The sequence below is a fragment of the Anoplopoma fimbria genome, chromosome 12 (assembly GCF_027596085.1).
Source record: "Anoplopoma fimbria isolate UVic2021 breed Golden Eagle Sablefish chromosome 12, Afim_UVic_2022, whole genome shotgun sequence".
NCBI classification, from domain to species: Eukaryota; Metazoa; Chordata; class Actinopteri; order Perciformes; family Anoplopomatidae; genus Anoplopoma; species Anoplopoma fimbria.
This window is the reverse complement of record NC_072460.1, coordinates 23,453,608-23,477,259: the sequence shown is the minus strand read 5'-3', so window position 1 is coordinate 23,477,259 and position 23,652 is coordinate 23,453,608. Positions and strand designations below refer to the sequence as shown.

The 23,652-nt window shown below is 43.0% G+C and overlaps 1 protein-coding gene across 1 annotated transcript in view; it reads left to right on the top strand.

Moving 5' to 3' along the window:
* The window catches only part of LOC129100401 (membrane-associated guanylate kinase, WW and PDZ domain-containing protein 1-like), a 98,910-nt gene that overhangs the window by 62,656 nt on the left and 12,602 nt on the right, over positions 1–23,652 (top strand). Inside the window, 9 exon segments of the mRNA XM_054610014.1 lie at positions 364–402; positions 2,644–2,701; positions 3,217–3,308; positions 4,581–4,727; positions 5,233–5,418; positions 6,293–6,907; positions 14,270–14,304; positions 17,705–17,960; positions 22,429–22,520. Coding sequence (XP_054465989.1) covers positions 364–402; positions 2,644–2,701; positions 3,217–3,308; positions 4,581–4,727; positions 5,233–5,418; positions 6,293–6,907; positions 14,270–14,304; positions 17,705–17,960; positions 22,429–22,520 — 1,520 coding nt within the window.

Sequence of the window (23,652 nt, the reverse complement as noted above, 5' to 3'; positions counted from 1 at the left end):
CCTGTAAATAGTTGTAAAAACGTGACGAATAATTCCTAAATAAACATGTTTGATGACAGTTGAATTGTTCAGAATTCAGAACACAGATTGTAAAATTGCACCATCAAGTGGTGAAACTCAAAGTGGCATGCTGCACTTCTCTGCAATGCTCTTGTTTGTTTACATGTTGTTTTTACCCTGTTGATGTAAAGATTTGAAACTAAGGGGTTTCTGTTTCCCCTTTTGCCTTTTCTCTGGACTGTCACCTCCTCCTTTATTTGCTCTACATTCCTCCTTCCCTTATCCACCTCTCCTCTCCTCTGTCCATCCCCTTTTCTATTCTTCATTTTGTTTTCTTTGTTCCATCCTGCTTTCATTTTGGAGAAGAAGGGATACATACAGAAGAACTGGAGACGGATCTAGGTACGTTTTTTTTTTCAGATTTGGGTTTTTAAAACAAAAAGGTTAATTAAAGCTGTTGTGCAGCAGTGAGTCGATTCATTTTCAGGAGGAAGACACTGAATTACAAGCCGTGGCAATCAACGGGGTTTCGTTTCAAACTGAGAAACAATCAGGTGTTTTAATTTCAACAATCAGGTGTTTTAATTTCTTTTTATAAAGATGCATAAGAGAAAAACAAATGTTTAAAGATGCTCGACTTCCATTGAGTGCAAAAGTTTCCCTGAGGATAGAATTCAGAATACTGAAAAAAAAAATCAGTTTTTGAGCTCAATTGTCAAATTTACCAAACTACATCTACCATGACATCAAAATGTTCTCATTTGATTTCATAATCATTGCAGAATTTTTTTTGCCAGAATTTGCAATAGCTGTTTATAGTTAAACATTTTGATGCAATATGGGTTCAATTTTTGTTAATTCAAAAACTTTGTGGTGGACAAGTTTAGCAAGTTTGATGTCTATTGAGCAAAAAATTTGGGAGAAAATAGGTTTAATAGTTTTACAGTTTGTGGGAAAAGGCGTGGTGCAATGGTTGTGCCTTTTTTGGATCATTATCTCCACCAGGGAGAGTGAGTGTGCACCTCTGTGTCTGTCCATGGCTAATCTGGCATTTTGCTGCAGGAAACTGCGTAATATTGTTGGTGGCCATTTATGGCTGCATGCTCAAGGACCTCTTGTGGTTTGAGTGACTCCCACTTTCTCAAAACACCTTTTATTTTCGGTTCTACGCTGCCATAACTGCCTGCTTATTCCTTACTCTCTACTCTGAACTGGCCCTCGGTTGGTAGGGGCCGCTAATGAAAACACAGCTTACAGCGTTTATAACGTTTACATGTGCATTCTCAAAAAAATAGAAGTGAAGCCCAAATAAACTTTTGTGTGAGACAAGCGGGTGAAGATCACGTCTGATACACTTTGGGTGTTAGCTGATTGTGGAATAAATGAATTCAATCACACAATACAGCAGTGGTCTTTGCAGACAGAGATCTGCACTCGACTCAGTGCACCTTTCTGGCTCAGTCTGCTTGAGTTGTAACAAATGTTCTGCTCCTCACAGTTCATGGCCTTCATTACAGGAGGGTTTTGCATCAGATGCACACATTTGAACTATGTCAGGCAGAGGTTGATACATGTTCTTGGAGTTGCTTCACAGATGTCCCAGCTGCATCTATGTAGCGGAACGAGAGATCCTTCTCAAACGAGGCCTCGAATGTCTGGCTGAACGCCTTTATTATTCCTGGCTGCTCAGATGCAGCCAGTCTGTGATTATCGATTGTGAAATATGGTCTCTTATGAAAGTGTTTACTGGACTTGACCCCCCCCGAGTAACACAAGGCGGTAATGTCTTTGTCCGAAATCAGATACAGTGAGGAGGAGGAGGACTGAGAAGCCAAAGTCTTGATTGGGATGTGTCAGTTTAATAGGTCTCATCTGTGCGCCTGTACACATGTGTGAGTGTGGTTGGGTGTGTGTGTGTGTGTGTGTGTGTGTGTGTGTGTGTAATGTGTATAGGTGTGTTCACAGAGGGAGGCGATGTTGAGTTTAGTGGTTTAGTTTAGTTTCAGACTTCCCTTTGTTGGTGTAGATGCTCAGTTTCCTAGATGTTTTAGTTGTGATGATTATATTAAAGGTGGTTGTGGGCAGCAGGAGGGTGATCCCGTCATAATTTAGCTACGCATGTCCATTAGCTAAATATTCATAAAACATAAGTGCTACTGGCAGAATCCTCTGTATCCGACAGCGAGCCAATTTGGGTTTACTGTGGCAATGAAACTAAGACATTTTAAAGGTAGAATTTAATGAGTCCTTGGCAAGTAGAAACCACAATTTTCCAAATAAAACAGAAATGGTCCGAGAAGTCTGCCGTTATTGCTGTTTTTCTTGGCATTTGATCCTATATTGGCATTTATGGGACACATAAAGACAGCAGGCCCCCATGTTACTCTGAACTGTAAAGAAAAACATAAAAAAAATAATAATAAGTAATGGGCCAAGTCTGTGGTGCCGTAATTACAGATGTTAGAGATCATAAAGAGAAATGCGATCCACATTAAACCTTCTGTAACTGCAGTTTAATACGCATGTTTGCTACACAGCCATGTTTCAGAGTCAATCCAAAATAACGATCTCACTAAGACCTGCTAATGACCGAGGTGAAAGTATTAATCTTTATTTAATGTTGTGTTGCCTTCTGTGTTTCAGAGCTGCCTCCAGGATGGGAAAGGATAGAAGACCCAGTGTACGGGGTGTACTATGTAGAGTAAGTTAATCACCTTATTGACACAAATTGTCCAAATTAAAGACTTTCTGAGGCTGAACCCTCGTGATGATAAGACCATTTTTGATGAGCTTGTATATACTGTAACCAGGGCTTGACATTACGCTTTTTTTTGCCAGATGTTGTACTTGCTGATAGTCAAACGTACTTGTCCGAATTGGAAAATTTAGACTGCGGCTGTCGGAAGGAAGCCGTTGACTGTTATTTATCTGAACAGCATGTATTGTAATGCATTACAATATAATATGTCTATGTGTCTAATTAAGTTAGCTGTTCTAAATGTTTTATATGGTTGCTATGCTGTTAGCTCCGCTGTTTAGCCAAGATGGCCGCCATGCTGACCGTCATGCTTACAGCTAACGTTAGCTAGGTCTAGCCGGTTTCAATCGATTTTTTTTTGCGTCAATGTTGAGCCCTGCTTAAGTGTCATTTCTGCTTTTTATGTATATTAATCTTTACCCCGATTATATTGTTTCTCCTTCCTCTCGCTGTCCCAGTCATATAAACAGGAAGACCCAGTACGAGAACCCAGTGGTGGAGGCGCGGCGTCGGAAAATCCTGGAGCAGCAGCAGCCGCAGCCTCCAGAAGGTGAGCGGTATATTCGAGGTTCGTTTCCTGCCCTGGCACGGCACCATTTCTTTCTTTCTTCATGTCTGTGAGTGTCGTGTCCTTCTGGTTCGTCCAGTGCTCTCCGGGGTTTTGGCCAGACCGCTCTTGACTTTCATTTCTGTCAAGACATGTTGATGAAGAAAAAATAAAAATAAAACATTGTTATTCACAAAATGCTAATTTTGGGAACAAGTTCTACCAAAATAAGAGCTGGCCCAAGCCCCGGTGTCGTCTTTTGGTGTTTAGGTTTTAATTTGAAAATCATAAATGCTGTGTATCATTCTGTATTTGATCATTTTATTTGCCTAATCATTATAAAAAAACGAGGATGAGATTTTTTTTACTTTAGCCCAGAGGTTTTCAAACGGTGAGGCAAAGATAATGCATGAGGTAAACTGGACAGCCCTGCTCCGAAAACGACACAAAGTTAGTAATTGTAGGTTTTCTCGCTCATTTGGGCCATTTATCAACACAGTCTTGAGTTTGACCTGCAGAAAAGGCAATTAAGGTATTTTAAAACACTTAACGTAGAGCCCAATTGTTGCAATTTGTGCGAATACCTGTACTTCTCGAGGTCTTAACTCTGTTAAATCTGAAGACGCAGGCATGATACTCACATTCTGAGATTCAGTGTGACTTACAGCTTCGTAGGATATCATCCCTAAATACAGGTCCATAAATATGCTTCGAAATCATCATGTGTCAACTATTTTTTTTTTTGCCACAAATGTCTCGCCTTAATTTTAACTTTATTTCATGTCTGTACTATGGCTCAGATCGTCCCATCACAATGTTTTGTACTTTTATTCCTGGAATAACGACACTCTCCTCTATCCATTCATATACAGATGTTTGCCCTGTGTTGAAAACCTCTGGACATACAGGCGCAGTTGTCTGGGGGGGACTCAGTGTCAGACTAAAACCCTGTTTTAACTGTTTAACAGCAATCAACATATATCATTTTTGGATCTAATATATACATATATATATTTTTACATCGCAACACTCACAAAAATATCTCCCATTGAACAAATTATACAAGTAGAAGCTGATGTAAATGAGGAGCAAATTGCAACTGAAGTTTACAAAATGAATCAGATGGCAAGTATGTACAATGTGTGCCTAAAACTGTGTGTGTCTGTACTTGTGTTGTGTGTTATGTCTTACTTCGTGTGCATGCGTGTGCCATGTAAATACACCTTTGTGTTGAGCGTGTGTTGATGATGTCTGTGTTTGATTGTGTCCTTACAGAGTGGATAGAGGAGCACTCGTCAGCGGCGGCTCCGTTAGCGAACTACGCTCCAAACTACGCTCCAAACTACGCTGCACACCACCTGGAGACCTACAGGGACCCGCAGGTCCCACCAACTCTACCTCCCCTCCCCACAGGGGCCAAACGTAAACCCTTATGTTTAATAGACACCGTGTCTACTTCATTACTACTTCTCTATCAGATGCTCATATGGCTCAGATGATTAACAGGAAACGTTTGCTCAAAGTTTTCCTCCGTTTTCTGGGAACAAAATCATATTTCATTTCTGCTGATTTGTTCACGGTCTTTTAACAAAGCATTTGAAAAGGACGCCACAAAGATTTGTGAAATTACTACAATATGTGGAAGTGACAAACGAATGCACGCAGAACAAATGTTGTTAGACAACTGTCAAACTGTCCAACGCTTCTAATAACCAGAAAAACCAAAAACTATTTTTCATAGCTTTGACATTTAAGGAATCAGTCGTTGTCTCAGCTGCAGATTTGTCCACATGCATAGGAATGCGGTCTACAAAGTATGATCCTGATCTGCGAGACAGAATTACAACAAAACATTATCCAGGAATGTTGAATGTAGAATATGGAAAAGGATGCAAAAGTAAGAATAGTTTTCTCGGTTGCTCTGCAGGAGGGAAGCCTTTCTTCACAAGAAACCCAGCAGAGCTGAAAGGAACCTTCATCAACACAAAGCTGAAGAAGAGTCGCCGCGGCTTCGGCTTCACCGTGGTCGGAGGCGACGAGCCGGATGAGTTCCTGCAGATCAAAAGTCTGGTGCTGGACGGGCCTGCAGCCGTGGATGGCAAGATGGAGACAGGTGCAGTACATGGCCACTATCCACAGGGGGCACTGTTTTCATTCAACACACTTCCTCCACCACATCCATCCATTTTCAGTTTAATTTATAAGCCCAGTGTCCCCTTCTTATGCACTCACAGACTTTGAATTCAGCAAGTACTTAAGGGCTCCCTAAGTCTGAAACCCTACCAACCATGCTTAAAAGAATAACCCATAATGCAAAGACTGGTGATGTTAAGAAGACAATGACAGGAGTCACAAAACGAGATTTTTCTGTTGATTATAAACACGCATGTCAGGTCACTAACCAGCGCTGTATATTTGTACTTTTTTGTCTTATGATGACATGATAGTTTGGGTCAAATATATACCACTGTACTGTTTCACTTAAGTGATGTCATTTTAGGTTCTACTGTCGCCCAGTTAGGTTGCTTATTGCAGACACTTCAATGTTTTTGTTTAATTCCTTTAAATTATGGAATAATCCTAAACAACTAATTCCTAAACATCACCAACAGTTTATTTAGTACAACAGTGTTGTTTAGACCTTATATATTAACTTCAAACCCAAACTCATAGAAATAATAATTCAAATAGAGGTGTTTACTAGAACCTTATAAGGGTCTTCTAATCGTCCTTATAGGACAACCCTTTTTGGTTCCTGGCAGAAACTTTTGTCAGTGTTTCACCTGGAACCTGTTCCTTGAAAAAGGGTTCGAAGTTGAACCCTTAGTCTCACAAAAAAGACCTGGAAAAACCCTCTCTGCAAAAAAGGGTTCTTCAGGAGCAAATAGTTCAGGAAGAACCCATTTAGAACCCTTATTTCTTGGAGTGAATAGCTGTTAATTGTGTAAATGATGTCATCACTAACAGTATGCTTTTCTTTGCTGCAGGCGACGTGATAGTCAGTGTGAACGACACCATCGTGCTGGGCTACACCCACGCTCAGGTGGTGAAGATCTTCCAGTCCATCCCCATCGGCTCCATGGTGGACCTGGCTTTGTGCCGCGGCTACCCGCTGCCCTTTGACCCCGATGACCCCAACACCAGCCTGGTGACCTCGGTGGCCATAGTGGACAAGGAGCCCATCATCGTCAACGGACAGGAAGCGTTCGACTCGCCTTCCAACAAGGGCGGACCCGTCAACGGCATGAGGGAGCCGCGGCCTCACAGCCCCTCGGCGGATGTGGCGTCCAACGGCTCTCACGGCTACTCCACCAGCGACGTGGTCAACATGGCCTCGTCCATAGCCACCCAGCCGGAGCTGATCACCATCCACATGGAGAAGGGCGACAAGGGCTTCGGCTTCACAATTGCAGACAGCCTGACGGGGGGAGGGCAGAGGGTCAAGCAGATCGTGGACTACCCGCGCTGCCGTGGCCTAAAGGAGGGGGACATTCTGGTGGAGGTCAACAAGAGAAACGTCCAGAATATGAGCCACAATCAGGTGGTGGACCTACTGAGCAAATGCCCCAGAGGCAGCGAGGTCACCATGCTTGTGCAAAGAGGTACGTATTACAATGTGATGTCACATATTTGGATCAATGTTTGCTGAACAGACGCCAGCACAAAGAGTTGGCGTGGGAAAGAAAGTGACATAATGAGAAGGCAGGAGAGAGATGTGAGGAGGAGAGTGGGTGGCGGGTTAAAAATGTTCCGACTGGATGGGATGAAACGATGGAGAGGCAGAGAGACCATGATGGGCAGAGTTAGCATGGCAGTCGATGAACAGATGAGTGTGGGAAGGAGTGGGAGGCTGGGTAAAGAGGCGAGATGGATGAATGAGAGGAGAGGGGAGGGGGGGGCGCTACAGGTCAAGGACTCGTGTTTGTCATGAATACAGATGCTGCTGAGTTGGACCTCTGAGACGTTGTCACTCTTCATGTTGGCTGTCGTCCTGTGTTGCTTAAATCATAAAAAGGTATCGTGAAGGGTGCGCCTTGTTTATTTCCTGCTCTCGATATTTGATTTGGAAAATACTGGTTTTATTTTGAAATTACCGCACCTGGAATGAACAAATGAGAAGAGACTTGAGCCTTGCGTTCATGGAAACAGAAAATGAATGAATGTTTCTTTGATTTTGATTCAAGACTTAGGCATGCAGTTGGTTTTTATGTTGGCTAATGTAGTCGCGCTGTATTAATGTAGGATTTTTGGTGCTGGAAGCTACATTTTTCTGGATTCTCATCCTGTTCACTGCTACCTTGCGCCTTTTATTTCCTTCACACTGGCCCAGAATGACCCAGAGATAAAATGTCAAAACAAAACAAATTGTTTTTTTCCGACATGTGAAGTATTCTGTGTCTGTACTCACAGACACAGAATGACATTGGAGGCTCCCTCACTCGTGTCCAGTCCTCACTGTTGCTAAATTTGCCGCCCAATGTCGGCTGACCCACATCTTTATTAGTGTCAGGTTTGGAAATATGCACCCCACATCGGTTATGCCCTCTAATGAGTTCACCTTGTGCACTGCTGCTGGAATATCGCTGCTGAAATGTGTTAAATGTCAGCATCATTATGGGCCTGTTGAGCGAGTCTTGAGAGAGAGAGACTGATGCAGATGCAGATGGAGGGCCGTATTCCTGCTACCAGAGCGGAGAGTAAGAGGTTCAAAGAGAGCAAGAGCAAGACTGAGAGGAAACAAAGGAGAGGATAAGTGGAGGAGGAGGCCAGGAGGAGAGCAGATCGCCTCTGTTAGCTTTGACACCGGCCTGTCATTATTATGAGCTCGGGTGAGAGGCCAGTTGATGAGGGTCAGGAACAGCACAGGCAGCCACGGGGGTCGTCGGTATTTAAGCTATTATCTCAATAGCCGTGTTTCCATTCACAAATTTCATGAGCATTTTGAAGTATCGCATTAGCAAAGCTGAATGGAAACGGCTACATTTGTTCAACTTCCTCAACTGTGCAGAAAAGCTTTTACGCTAGATTTTATTAGAGCCACCTCGCACAATGTGACATGCTGTAAACTTAACGATCGGGGTTGTCCAGCCGCTCAAATGTGAGGATTTGTTTCTTCTCCCTTCATATAATATCATTGCAAATTGAATATCTTTGTGTTTTTAGAGCATTGTTTACACAAAACGAGAAATTCAAAGATCCCATCATGGGCTCTGGGGCATATTTTAGACAAAACAACTTAAGTGATGAATCCAAAAGATACATCACAGAATAATCAACGGTTGAAATAATAATTAGTTGCAGCTGTACTCTATAATAACGGGTGTGTGTGACTGCTCTCTGTCTGAGAACGATGCGGTAACCTTTCAAGTGATCGCTGGAAGCGAGCGCATAATCATTCACAAACAACAATTATGGGAGCTGAGAGGAGCAGCGGGGAAAGGCCGATAAGAGGAGAGCGCAGAGGATGAGAAAGAGGAGGGCCAGGGATCATGTTTTGAGAAAAAGTGGAGGAGGAGGATTAGAGGAGAGATTTGCTGAACAGCGCTGGAAGTTCAGCGTGGGGAGCGTGTATGAGGGGATTGGTTTAGTGAAGTATAAAGCGGAGGAAAAGGAGGAGGAGGAACAAGGTGGACTTCAGCTGGAGGAGAAGAAGCATTAATCTGTTCATCTGTGACTCATCAATCTGCGCTGTCTGACTCGGAGTCAGCAGAGTCTTTTTTTAAGAGAGGGCACGAAAGCACAAGGTCGAACAAACACAACATCACACAAAGATTTCACTGAGGGGATTGTTTTCTCGACAGATGTTATGTTATGTTTCCAATACAATTGCAATTTTGAATATGATCTTTTTCAGGAGGTTAGGTTTTTGTCACAGAAGTTACATTTATGCAAAATATTATAAAATCCTCATAGCATTAACAAAAATGTGCATGACAAAGAGAGAAAACTCATCTTGAAATACTACACGGGTTTATCCCAGCAGGCTGCTCTGAACTGAGCAGTGTTAGAGCAGTTTGCTCGTGGCTAATCTCAGACGGATACACAGCGAGTTCAGGAGCTTCAAGAGTAAAAAAAAAAAAAAATCAAATGTTTCTTGTTGCAGAGCGTTTGCAGAAAGCTGGAGTGCATTTTTTTTATTTTTTCCACTACCTTAACGATGGCAGAACAGCGCGTCTGAAAAGAACAGGGCCACATTTAGTTTTTTGGATTGTCCCGACAAAATGGTTGAAATTCTGCTGTCGTGGAACACTTAGAAGAAGAGGGAAGAATGACAACATGTTATTTGTGCAATGGAAACACAAGAGGTAAAATAGGCTGTTTGATAACAGTAATAAAGGATGTAGCAGCTAAAAGGACTTTGTGACAGCTGTGAAAAGAAGAATTTGTCTACCAGCACAATGGGCATGTTCAAATTTGGAAATAATACATACCTAAATGTTTACACATGTTTACACAACACTGGAAAAAATCTGCAAGGTCTAGGACTTGGTTGCATGTGCGAATAACTAGCTGTTAAACACATCTATTATTTAAGTTTTTCTAGTGTAAAGATAACATCTGGCGTTTTCACACACAGGATATTTTCCGGTAAAGGAGGCCAGGCCTGCTATTACTCCTCCATCTTGTCTTCCCACCGTTGTTGCCATGACAATCGTGCACAGCGCTCCTGTCCCCTGAGAGAAGGAGAGAAAGAGGAGAGAAAATGAAAAGACAAGAGATGGGGGCTATAAAGTGTGGAGGAATGAAATGTGATAATAACAGGCGGCGAGGAGGAGCGAGACAATGTCATGTAGAGCAGATGTAGAGAAGGGGCCACCGGGTAGAAGGACGATGTTCTAAGTAGAGCGCGGGGCAAATGCTTACAGGTTTGGCTCATCCAAAGAGAACATTACTCATGTTGAGCAGCCTCTGACGATGTAGAAAACCTGGAGGAAGGACTCGTTCTGTGTGGGCTCTGCAAAGACCCACCAAGGCCACAGCTTCAACAGCGTATTGAAACACAGGGCCATTCACTGTGCTGAAGATTCAGTTTGAAAAGCTCCAGCTTTTATTTATTTTTTTCAGTACTGTTGGATGAAAGAATGACCGCCACCACCCCCCCCAATACACAAACGCTAACACATTTGTGCCCACACAACTATGCAGAAACACATTCTTTCTGCATTTTCTTGACCCTGACGTTGTTGTCACACATCTCCATCCTGGTGAAAATGGCTGTATTTCTCAAGGAAACTTGCAAAGGCTAAATTCTATTGTTAACTTTTACAGAGGAGCAATAGTAAGCATCATGACTGGAAACATTACAAACCGGCATGAGATATGCAGAGCTCAGGACATTGGGTCCCTACAGCAGGTGATTAAAACCGCCCAGAACAGCATTGGTAGTTACCTAACGAGATTCAGTGATATCGGTGACGAGAGGTGCCTGCGCAGAGCCCAAAGCATATTAAAAGACAATACCCACCCAGCCAAAGCCTGCTGCCGTCTGGCAAAAGACACAGAAACGTCAGCTGCCGTACCACCAGACTTCAGAGCAGCTTCTTTCCTCATTACATTACATTACATTACATTACAGTCATTTAGCAGACGCTTTTATCCAAAGCGACTTACAATAAGTGTATTCAACATAGGTATTCAAGAGAACTACTAGTCACCAGAAGTCATAAGTGCATCTCCTTTCTTAAACAAGCATCTTAAAGCATAAACCAGAGCAAAAGTATAGTGCAGAGGCAAATTACTACGAAAACAATAATTGCAACAAACTAATACGAATACAATAAGTGCTACAAACTACTACGAGTAGGATAAGTGCAGTAAACGAATATGAATACAATAAGTGCAGCGAACTGATACGAATACAATAAGTGCTACGAGGAAGGCTCAGGGTAGTGCTTCTTGAAGAGGTGAGTTTAAAGATGGGCAGCGACTCTGCTGTCCTGACGTCAGTGGGGAGTTCATTCCACCTCCACCCTCCACATATAATACAATTTAACTATTTTTGTAGCAAAGTAGAAATACAAACTGCAATTCGTTGCGCAAAGACTACCTTGAACCATTTTTCGATGGGAGAACACGGCAAGGACGTTTTTTTGAAAGGCTAATCAAGTGATGTGAAGGTGTGACCCACTTATTTTATTACCAGTACTTGTTTTTACACACAAATTATACAACCTATTGAGCAGGAACACTACTTGGCATGCGTTCATATCGCTCGATTGATAAAACAAACCTGTCTTTGAGGCTCTTCATCTGCTCCGCCCACCTTTTTTTTGTTTTTAGAGCCGATCAATAACTTCCCTAATTAGCATATCTCTTTGTTACTCTGCTAGTTATTGCAGGCGTGCCTCACTGTCTACTGTAAAAGAAGTAAAGGAAGCTGCCTCCTCCGCGCTGATGCTGAGAGCCACTTTAGGGCACCAAACAACTGACAGCGCTCGCTTTCACTCCCAATCTGTTTACTTCCCCTCTCATTTGAATGATAATGGACACAGTCTTAGTCGGGTAGAAGGTTTCCTCAGTAATTATAAACTCAGCAGCGATCTGTTTTTGGAGTATTGAGCAAAGCTTTACTGTCATTAAGCAGGAAATATACCAGGCCCCGGTGCGTATTATAAATGCTACACGCGTGCCTTCATACTCGTCGATGTTTTTGCTCGGTGCATAAATAAAATGCTCAGCTTTTACCTGCACGTGCTGATATTACATATGTATAGCACGCATGCGTTCACGGGGGCTTCTGTAGCGTTGCGTGTTTGCAGGAACAAGCGATTCCCATATTTCTTTCTCCGAGCTGCAGCTGCTCATAAATGTTACATTCGGCCAGATTCGATCAGGGCTGAGTTACACATGTGCATCAGTATCACCACGCCAGAAGAAAGTTAAGCAGATTTTTTTTTAAACTGCATCATGCGTGAAGATGCATGTTAATCAGCTGTTGGAGCTGACACAGCCACAGCGGATGAATGTGAAGTTAAGGGTCAAGCTACGTCAGTTCCTCGAATCTTAATTCTCCTTCAGCTCCGTGGCCAAATTTATTAACCATATGGCCATAGTTAAATTCAATTTTTTATATGCTTGATGCTAATTATGTTGACCTCGTTGACAGTTTGAGGATTTTCAGAGGTTGTTTCAAAGTGAGTGTGGTTTTAATTGACCTCTAACACTGCACGTGTCAGGGTTCCTGGGTCATATAAGCTGCAGTTATAATGGGAAACACTTATTACTTTATTACCTGATATGTGTCCTTCCTGGGTCAGACACACACATGAAAACATTCATCAGCAAGTCAGGAGCTGGGATGTTCCACTTCCTCCAGTAACTGGCACCCCATAATCGGAGGGAGGGAGAGGAAGAGAGAGAGAGAGAGAGCGGGAGGGAAAATAGGGAGGATGAATTATGAATCGTGTAGAGAGAGGGGCTTTGCAGCAACAGAGAGTTTTAACATTTAATGATTTTTTTGCCAGTGCTGCAGAAAGAGCCTAAGATGGATGCTTGCATGTTGTTGTGTGTGTTATCGTCGTTCCATCAATGGTTCCTGCAGGTTTTTTTTTTCTCCAATGCTTCATATATAGAATGTGTTTTCATTGGTCCTCTATGCAGGACAGTGAATGGATCAAAGATCTGGCAATCAGTGCTGCTGCTGCTCCTCACACCTCACCTATTTAACAAAGTAGACGGCTGCCGCTGCATACAGAACTAGTTGATCGCCTTGGCAACGGCAACTCTTTGTCCCAATGTCGTTCGTGCATTCATCTGTCTATTTTCGTCTCGGCGTACTTTGCCGTAGTTGGTGGCAAGAAAACGGAGCATCATGGGAGGGAAAATGAGGTTTTTTTTCTTGGAAACTCTCACTGTGTGTGTGTGTGTGTGTGTGGTGAACGAGGTCTGATTAGGTTTGCGTGAACATGTTTCAGGTAGAGGAACCTACATGTTGAATGAGTTATTGGGCTTTGGTGGGAAAATATAGCAGATAAACTGAGGGGAATGTAGATGATTCCCTACACTGCTACACTGTGAACCTTCTCCCCTGACAACTGGCTCCACGTATTAATATTTCATTAGCACAAATGAGATTGATCTTCTTGGTGTCTCTCTACAGTGTGTTAACTGGTGTATATATGTAAGAGAGAGAGAGAAAGAGATAGAGGCAGATAGAGGGAGAGAAAGTCATGCACAGGAGAAGAGGAGGAGGGGGAGATGGAAAGAAAAGGCAGAGAGAGAAGATCAGCCTCTCAATGTGCGCCCTTGAGCAAAGCAGAGGAGCGGAGAGGAGAGGAAACGAGCTCCGTAGTTACTCAGATGTGCATAGTAAGGCAGACGCTCCAGCTCCCCTTTGATACGACGCTGGAGCTGCCGGGCTCCTGCTCAGTGGGTAGTAGTTGAGATTCTGACGGAGCGCTTGTGCTGGAGACAGCTGTGAAAGTAGAACCGGAGGAGGGGAGCGCGGGGGTGGTGGTGGTGGTGGTGGTGGTGGTGGTGGTGGTGGAGGTGGGGAGGAGAGCAGCCCTGTAGCTTTGACCAGCAGTCCAGGGATGCTGCAGCATAAGTCAGCCCGTCTAATGCAGATAGATCAGTAGCTCCTCTCCTAATAGCACGGGGTGAGAGCGCTGAGCGGAGCGGTGCACACACGGCACAAGGGGGGTGGTGGGGTGGGGTGGGTGGGGGGAGATCACTTAGATTAGCGAGCAGCCTAGCGCAGTGTGTTGCTCACAGAGGGAGAGCAACAGAGGAGGAGGAGGAGGAGGAAGCAGAGGAGGAAGAGGAGAGCAAGCCGGGGCCAGTTGCGCTTCGGCTCTGTGCAGCGTGAACCAGGAGTCCATCCATCGTTTGTCCTGGAGGAGTTTTTTTTTTTTCTTTTTTTTTTTTTTTTTTTTTGACCAGGGGGAGGGGGGGGGGTGAGGCGACAAGGGAAGAGCACCACAGGTCATTAATGCTCTCTCTGTCTCTCTGCCGATGTTTTGCAGGAGTGGTGCCAGCCAAGAGGAGTCCAAAGCTGGTGGTGAGTACTGCTTTTATGTGTGTGTGTGTGTGTGTGTGTGTGTGTGTGTGTGTGTGTGTGTGTGTGTGTGTGTGTGTGTGTGTGTGTGTGTGTGTGTGTGTCAGCTCTACTGAGCGTTACAAGAGCGCTATTTAAAGAACAAAAGGCGAGAGATTTGATATCCAACTCTTGCTTCTACTGTTCTGCATCCAGACATTCCACCTCTTCCTCTTTACTTCTTTCTCTTTCTGTCACTTTTGTTTCTTTTTATTGCTTTAATTGCCTCTTTGTTGTCATTTAGCTTTTGTTTTATATCCTCTATCCTTCTCTCTACATCCCTCCACGCTGCCATCCTCTGACTGATTAACGGTGTAACAGTGACCAGCTGTTAGGGAGGGCTAGGGCCACAGCTGAGGGGAAGATGGGAGAGAGGCATGAAGCAAAGATAGAAAAAAAATAAAATAAAAAAGGATGTTGATGAGGGAGACAAGTGGGGAGATGGTTTGTCCCGCTACAGTGAATCACTATGATAGCCCACGGATACAGAAGATGCACTGAAGCTAACAGACAGGGAGAAAGAGGGGCAAATGATGACAGAGCGAGCTGGAGGCGAAGCGGAGTCAGATCGGGGGAAGCTGGAGGAGAGGTTGCAACAGATTGCAACGTGTGACGGATAAGAGAGGACGGGGGAGAGAAAGAAAGAGGGGAAGAAAGAGCAGCTCTGTGAGCAGCTGTAGGGTCTCCTAAGGGACAGGGCAGTTATTCAGGAGTTTAAAGAGCAAACGCCTCCTCGATTTTAACGACTCATCTCAACCTGATAAAAAGAATCAATACAAGCCCAGAAGAGACACCGGTGCAGCTTTAAATTACCGTCACCCGGAGTCACCCCTGGAGAGCCTCGGACTTACGAGGACGCTTTCCTCCAGAGAGGCTCATCCAAGGTCAGCGACGGGTTCGACTCCCACAACTTGAGAGGAAGAAAAACCTCGTCATGTTGCCTCTCGATCGGCACAAAAAAGCCCCTCAGATGGCAGAATTGTGGCATAAGGATTGATTTTAAATGGTACCAGTCAGGGCTGTTGAGTGCTACCTATTCAGGTCACATGTCACGGAGGATCGGAGGAGGGGCGGCTGCTGTCGGGGGGGGGTCGAGGTGCTCCAATAGTGGCACTGCCTGACTGTCACTTTGGATTAGCTTTCCAGTGGTGGAAAAAGCCACTTTTCCCCCTCTCTCTCTGTGCGATGTCAGTGAAATGTCACGCTGCAGGAGACTCCGTGTCAGTCGGGAACAACCATTTTGCCTCCAGTTCAGACTCCAAATAAACGCTCACAGTTAACTCCCATATGCAAGAGAGATTGCGCTGTCTCAACCCATTAAAGAAGTCTCCAGAAGTCGATTTTGCACGGCTGTTGTCCTCATTAAGAGGCATTACTGGAGTATTTGACCCTCCCGTCTCTCGCACAGTCGGTGATGAGTGAGAGACCTGCTGATGACTTCACCACCATTTCATGCACGGGGAGTTTATTATTCATACCAGATCAAAAATGATTCAGTTGTCATATTGCCGCTTGTCAGTAATTGCATTTTCTCAGTCAGGCTCATTTTTCATAAAGCTGTAAAGTCTTTTTTAATGTGCATCTGCGAGTGATAACGTGGTTATATTTACATTCTCTGGCTGCAGAATCAGAATACAAAGATACAGAAAACTGAAGATGCACCGATACTGATGTCTGAGCGCTAATGACTGGATCAGTGACAACGGGGCGATCTGTTCCTGGATACCATTGTTTTTTTTTAATAAATAACAATTCCGTACATTTATATACACTGCTGCTCAAAAGTTTGGAGTCAACGGAGACAAACACATTACAATTCAGACACTAAATTAATAATTTACATTTGAAATCATTTTAAAAAAGAAGAATTGATTGATTAGAAGTCGAGTTCATATCCTCATAGTGTTATATGCTGGAGAAGAATACTGCTGTTACCATTTTTCCCCCCAAAACTCTGATTTTGAATTTGTTCTTCAGTTCAGAAAGCTTTAGTGACCCTCGATCATTAATAAACCACATCAGTGCTTGCATTAGGACTCTAAATATTTTGGGTAGCCATTTCTCTTTGGGCACTCTGCGGACGACTCAGTGGTTAGATTGAGTACGATAGGTTTTTTGCAAACCCTTAATACAAAACATCTATTTGTCAAGAGGACTTTCTTCAACCTAAAAGCAATAAAAAATTGAAAAATAGAGTCCTCCTCTCGGCCATCTGACTGTAGCGAAACAAGCATTTGTGGCAGATGACCCCAAACTGTTTGGGTGTGGATGTATTTAATTGTTACATTTTGTTTGACAAAGTTATGAAAGCATTGTTTAAGTGAAGCTTGGAGTCGCCTTACACATAAAAAAAAATGATCCCAGTCACTTCCTCACCTCGAGGCATACAGCTTATTGATTCTGTCGATACCCAAAATTCAGATTGGTGCGTAGCAGCACAAAAACAGGCCTTAAAATAAATCATGGCACTTTATATGTTATCTAAGCAGGTTTTCAGACCACAAACCGCTCCGTGTTAAAACAAAAAGATTTTTCGTCAATGGGGGTGCTTTGCTTCGTGACACAATGAAAAACAGGAAAAAGGGAAGTTCAGTTTGAGGAAGACATCCTTCAATATGAAGGCTTCTCAGATGCCAAAAACTGCAACGGTTTGCAGTAAAAGATTTTTTATGTGTTTTTGATGGATGGCTCTGTTGTTTTTTTTGTGTGTTGCTGCTGGAGCCCCCTGTGTCGCCAGACTGAGGCTTAATACACACGATTAACACTGATTATTTTAATTCTGAAGACATATTCTATTTCACATTTGAAAACAAGCCGATTATTCTAAGCGATTTCAGTCAGTTAAGCAGCACAACAGACTCAAAATACTAAATCCTACCCACAAGGATTCTCTCCTGCTGTTAAGATTTTACAATTTTGCTTCCATGCCAGATTTTACACATCCCCGTTTCAATTGAGACCGACCTTGATTCCACGCATAGGGTTTCCGAGCTCGGGACCTTGCTGCAATAAACAAAGAATCATGGAATTCATAAAAGGCAATATCTTTTGTTCATTGAAATTCCCTCACATATCAATCCGTCTTTGTCTCGCAACCATGGAAACCAAGTCATTTCTGCTCACTCCAGCAGCAGCTTTTTAGAGAGAGATATTCTACGATATGTCATTGGGCGCTTTTTTTTTCTTTCTCTTTCTCCTCCATCAACACTTTTCTCGCTCATCTCTTTCGTCCTATATCTCAACCTTAACCCTGACTCACTTATCACTCATTTTTTACTCCTCTCTCTGCCCTCTATCTCCATCTTCTGCTCATCTCTTGCACACATACACCACTCACTCTGTTTTCTCTTTTTTTCCCACCCAGCACCAGTTAGAGAGGAAAGACAGCCAGAGCAGCTCCCAGCACAGTGTGTGCAGCCATCGCAGCGCCCACACCGATTCTCCCGGCCACCCGCCCTCTGCCATGCCCAGCGAGGCTTTGGGTCCCACTCCTGCTGCCCCCACCCAGCCTCTGCCAGGCCTGCCCCCACAGGACCTCGCAGATGGCACCCTCACCCTCCAGAAGAAGCCAGACCCCTTTAAGATCTGGGCGCAGTCCAGGAGCATGTACGAGAGCCGACGTGAGTAGAATCCAGTTTCTGACTTATTTTAGGAGATTCAAGGTTTTTGCTGACTTTAGGGTTTATACGGTTTATCCTCTAGTGACATTATAGAACTTTATAACCCTCTTTAAGTGTGACCATGGCCTGAGATTGTCTCGCAGGAGACGTTTAATGGCTTAGATTCAAGATAAAAGCAAAAAAAAAAAAGCTGACAATTCTGGAAAGACCTGCCTACAAATCTGAGTAAATCATTACATCTTTTTATGTAATGATTTAAAGGAAATGTTCTGCCAGAGATTTGGAAGCGAAGAAAGATACCACTCTTATGTTTGCACTTTAATATGAAAGCTACAGCTAGCAGCAAGCTTAATTATTGATGTATTTATGTATTTGACAGGGCCAGTGCAGAGCCTCTTATCTGTACCAGATAGCAGAGAATAACATCTCTGTTGAGAAAAATAAAACTGTAGTATGCAAGCAAGACTTCACTATAAGATAACTACACAACAACAGAAACCACAAGATTTCACACAATCAAGACACTTAAGTTAGCTTAGCTTAGCATAAAGACCAAAAACCTGGCTTTATTCAAAGTAACAAAGTACACCAACCAGCACCTCTAAAGCTTTTAATCAACAGTTTACATCTTGTTTGCTTTTTTGTAAATTTCACATTTCCACAGTAATGTGTAGACTATTTTCTTGGCGGGTTTTGTTGTGGTTCGGACAGAGCCAGGCTAGCTGTTCCCTCCTGTTTCCAGTCTTTATGTTTAGCTAAGCTAACCAGCTAGAATTTGTATCAATCAAACCAATTTTCTGCAAAAAAGAATCCCATAAACCAACTTTCCAAAATGTAGATTTATTCCTTAAACTAATCTCATGCGTTTTGCTTGTCTTTGCCATGTTTACTTCCTAATATCTATTATGTCTTATTCAGTTATTTATTCTGCTTTCCTATCAAGCATTTTGTAGAATCGCTTTGTGTTTAATGCTGTAAAAGGTTTACTGTATGAGTTTGGGATTAGACATGGAGGTCAGGAAAAATAGGCTTCAACAGAACTGCTGTGATGATTTTATCTGAATTATTCTGTCCACTGGTTGAATAGTTATACCCCTAAAAGAATACATCTTAATGTTCTGCTTAGAGTGCTTTAGCAAATGTATTTCTCGAGCTGTGTAGAAGATGCAGAAGAATCACAGCTGTGTGTGCAGCGCGGCCACCACAGGGCACATCTCTGTCTTTGTGTGTTTGCGTCAGTTAAAGCCCTTTTTTGTGTGTTTGCTAAACAATCGTGTGCTTTCTGAGTCACAACGGATCCTGTGACAAAAGGTGCCTCCGAGAGGAAAGTGTCCTTGATAACACACAAGTGCTTGCTGATGTGTGTGTGAGTGTGTGTGTTCGCACAATTTTCTTGCCTTCCTCTCGACTGAAAAGAAAGAAAGAATGGGATGTGTGCAATTTCCTGCACATCACCGTTTCAAAAGACAACCTTTCACCTTTTAAACCACTCGCCACCTTTTCTTTATCAGCAGCCAAACGGCTCGGCTCACTCCCAGTTTAGTCTCTGGAAAATCCAGAATCCAAGAGTATCCAAAATGCAAAAAAGTGGAGCACCAGAAAGTAGGCAGCCTCTCTGTAAGACTCCTCAATAGCATTTGCAGTCGTGGCCTATTCTTGCATTATTCATAGAAGAAACACTGTAAGGGTGTCAAACCCCTTATTTTCTGCTTCCGATAGAAGAACCTGTGAGGACGGGGAAGGATCTTCCAAAAATAACGGGTTCACTCGACTGTTCAGGCTGGATTACATCTTTCAGACCTCCTGTACTTGTACCGGTGGTGATATTTAAGGGGACAATAGGGGACAATAATGCCCTTAAATGCATCTCTGATTGTAGAGGGGTGTTGTTTATGGCAGGTTCGCTGTGTTAGCTTGTTGCACATTGGGATTGAGTGTGCTCCTCGCTTATCTCACTGTTGGTTAACAATCATGGCTGCCTGTAGAATCTAGGACTTCTGCTGATTAATTATTAACTTGGCTGCTTTAAGCTGCCGCTGATTGGTATATCTGTTTGAAAAACCCCTGAAGGATCTGCAGCCTTTTTTTTCTGAGTTGGCAAGGGGAGGAGGGGGAGACACAATGAAACAATAAAGAGAGAAGGAGACAGTGAATGACAAAGACGCCCCGGTTTTCTGGGTGTTTCTCAAAGTCAAGGATGCTTCCTTGGGACAACGGGTCCTTCCAAGTCCTGGAGGCAAGGCATGACTCCTACTGAGCATTTGGAGAACACACAACAGAACAGCAGTTTTTTATACAACTTTATTCTGAATAATTCACCACATGACAATTCCAAGTAGAAATATTGGTTTTGCAATCCTTAGAGCAATCAATATTGATTAAAACATGCAAGCTATTTAAAGAATAGATTAAATCTACAGGGATTTCTGCAATTATTTTAATTTATAAACGTACAGATCCTAAACTGAATATATTCTCCACAAAGCCACAAGACTAGATTGGGAAAAAAACAACAATTTTACATGGCTTATTGTTAAACACACTTCATTTAAATTCACCCAAAAAAAAAATAATTAACAAAAAAACATCTTGATAGCTCATTTCACTTCCAGCAATCACAAACTCTGGTTTGGTTGCAATAAACTCTTAAATCACATAGTTGGATATGAAACAAAACAGCATTATTCTCCCGTAAAATCTTCCAGACTCCATTTCCAATTCTCAAACACACATAAACTAATTAAAACTCATCAAAAGTGTCTTGGTTAGCGCTTTCCACTGTTCCATCAATCACCAACTTAGGTTTGGTCAAAATATACTCTTAAATCACCAAGTTAAAGCGCCGTTATAGTCTCCTCAAACCTACCAGACTCCATTTAAAAACTCTAGAAAGCAATATTTTAGTGGAATTTTGCTTCCCTGAAAGCTTCAAGTCACCCGTTGCTTGATTTGGCATCCTTTACCGTGAGTTTACACCGCTCTATAGTCACGGATCAGAGGAGGGTATTTACAAGTTCAACCATAGCAGTTAAATTCAACACCTTATCAGGGGAAAAGGATAACGGAAGCTAATGAGTTCACTACTGGCCTTGCGTGGCAGCCGTGTGGACAGCAGGCGGTGCAAGAAGAGGCGGCCTGTGCGGACTGGCCCTCTGGGTTGAACAGACTGACACCAAATTGCCTGTGTCCTCCTCCACAGTCTGCTCTGTCCGCGGCGAGATGCAAATGTGTGGTGAGTTGTGTGTGTGTGTTTGATGGAAATAGGCGAAAGTGAAGCTACAAATCCATGTGTGAAAGAGAGGTTTAGATATAAATGGTGGCTGATAATGGGGGTTCACCTTTGAGGAACTTTTCTGACCCCAGATCTGCGAGTATGATGAGGTCTCGGTAAAGACTGTATATAAGAACTGGACGTAGTTGTCGTTACGTCACCCATTGGTTTTTGGACTGTCGTCATGAAGCCTTGAGATTGGCGCTTTGACTGTCGCCATCTTGGATTACGGGCGTCGCCATATTTTTGCCACCAGTGAACAGAAGTAACCATATTTGGAATGCAGAGGAGTGACATAGAGACGCCGCATATGGCTCTGGTAGCGACCTGTCAATCACAAAGTAGCCCCGCCCTAAAGCATACTCTGCTTTATGGTCTATTTGACTCTAAATGGAGCATCATTTACTAAATGAACATCATGCTGTGTTGAAGAAGACTTGAAACTAGAGATTGAGACCATAAACTCATGTTTACAATGTTTACTGAGGGAATAAATCAAGAGAGAAGTAGAGTCATTTTCCCATAGACTTCTATACAATCTTTTGTTGTCCCCTGAGTTGTCACCTGATGGCCATTCGAAAGAAAGAAAGTTTAAGATACTTCAGCATTGGCTTCACTTGTCAGAACCGTAGGTTGAACTTCATAAACATGAGTTTATGGTCTCGATCTCTAGTTTCAAGTCTTCTTCAATACAGCATGATGTTCATTTAGCAGAGTCAAATAGACCGTAAAGCAGGGTATGCTTTAGGGCGGGGCTACCTTGTGATTGACAGGTTGCTACCATGGCCGTACACAGCGTCTCTACGTCACTCCTTTGCATTCCAAATATGCTTACTTCTGTTCGCTGGTTGCCAAAAAACAATATGCCAACAGCCAAAATCCAAGATGGCAACGATCAGAATGCTGAACTTGCTGAACTAATCTCCTCACTGAGGCAGCGCGGTGGCCCAGGAATGAGCAGACATACAGAATACAAACAAACACCTTATTGATCAGCGATCACACAGCTGGGACCTGGATTTGTGAGAATGAGACCAAACGGGGACACAAAACTTGTTGACTTTAGAGGAACAAGCATCCAGTGATTAGCCTACATAGAAGCTAATCAGTCCACGCTGAGCGGAGCCTGCAGGTCTTTTGGCAGATTTATGGTTGATCTCCACGGAGTCCCCTCACCATCTCTCTTGTGTATTTCAGTGCCAGATTGCCAGGAGCAGGACATTTTCCTTTGGCGGAAGGATACAGGCTTCGGCTTCCGTATCCTGGGAGGAAATGAGCCGGGGGAACCTGTAAGTATCCCTCCACCTCCAGCTTTCCATCAGAAGTTTATCACAGCAGTTGATGAATTCAAAGATTTAAGTGTACATGCACACTCATACACCCCATTCATACTAAATATCTGAATGCTTTGTCCTCTCTGAGTATGCTTCCCAGTTTTTTTAAGAGGTTTTCATTCTCTTTCTCCGTCTTCCCTTTTCCTCTTACGTCTGTGTTTCGTCTGCCTTTAACGTCTGCCTCTAACTGGAGCTGCTGCTCTCTGGAGGATCATATAGACAGCTTGTTAAAAGAAGCCAAGGTCTTACCCACAATCCCTCTGGTTGTGCGCCATATATTTGTCTTAAAAGGAGCGGAGCAAGAGGGAGAGTGGAAGGCATTTATTGAGTAATAGAGGGAAATAAAATGGCAGCAGGCTTCAGGTCTACCCCACAGGAGTTAGCACTTGTTGTTTGTGCCAAAAGGTGTTGGCGTGGTAGTTGTGCGCTTGTTGCTGTCGGAGCTGTGTGAGCACACCCACACAATGCCTAAAGCACACAAGCTTCTCCGAGGCCATCTTGGTTTCTCCGAACGTCAGTCACAAAAGCCTTGAAGTAATGCAAGAGGAAAGTGAAACGATTCTACCGTTTTAACAGATTCATTTCAAATCTGAAGGAGATAAGTCACAATGAGTCATTGTGTTCTCTTGGCTGGTGGTTTAATTTACTGCAGTTTAATTAGCAATGGTACTGTATCATAATCATAAAAGCTTCTGTATTCACGTCACTCTGTTGATGGAGACACTACAGATGAATAGGGTAAAACTGTTAATTCAAAGTTATCACCATCAAACTTCTCCAGTTTATTACTTGCATTAAGAAAAATGATTTTTTTATTGCGATTTTTCTGAAATGTTTTATTTGAATATTCAAATGAGTCATTCTTTTTAAATATGTGCTAATTTTCATGCAATTTCCAAACTGAAATCTGAACATTGGATAAAGCCATGTTCAAAATTCCTGTTTCATTTTATTGACAACTTAGAGTCAAAGATATTTTCAAAGGGAAGCTTGGAAATCTCTTTTAATCACTCTACAGATCAGAAAATACTGTCATCAGCTGTGGAAAATCATTTTTCACCATGTCTTCAGAAAATAAATGTTGTAT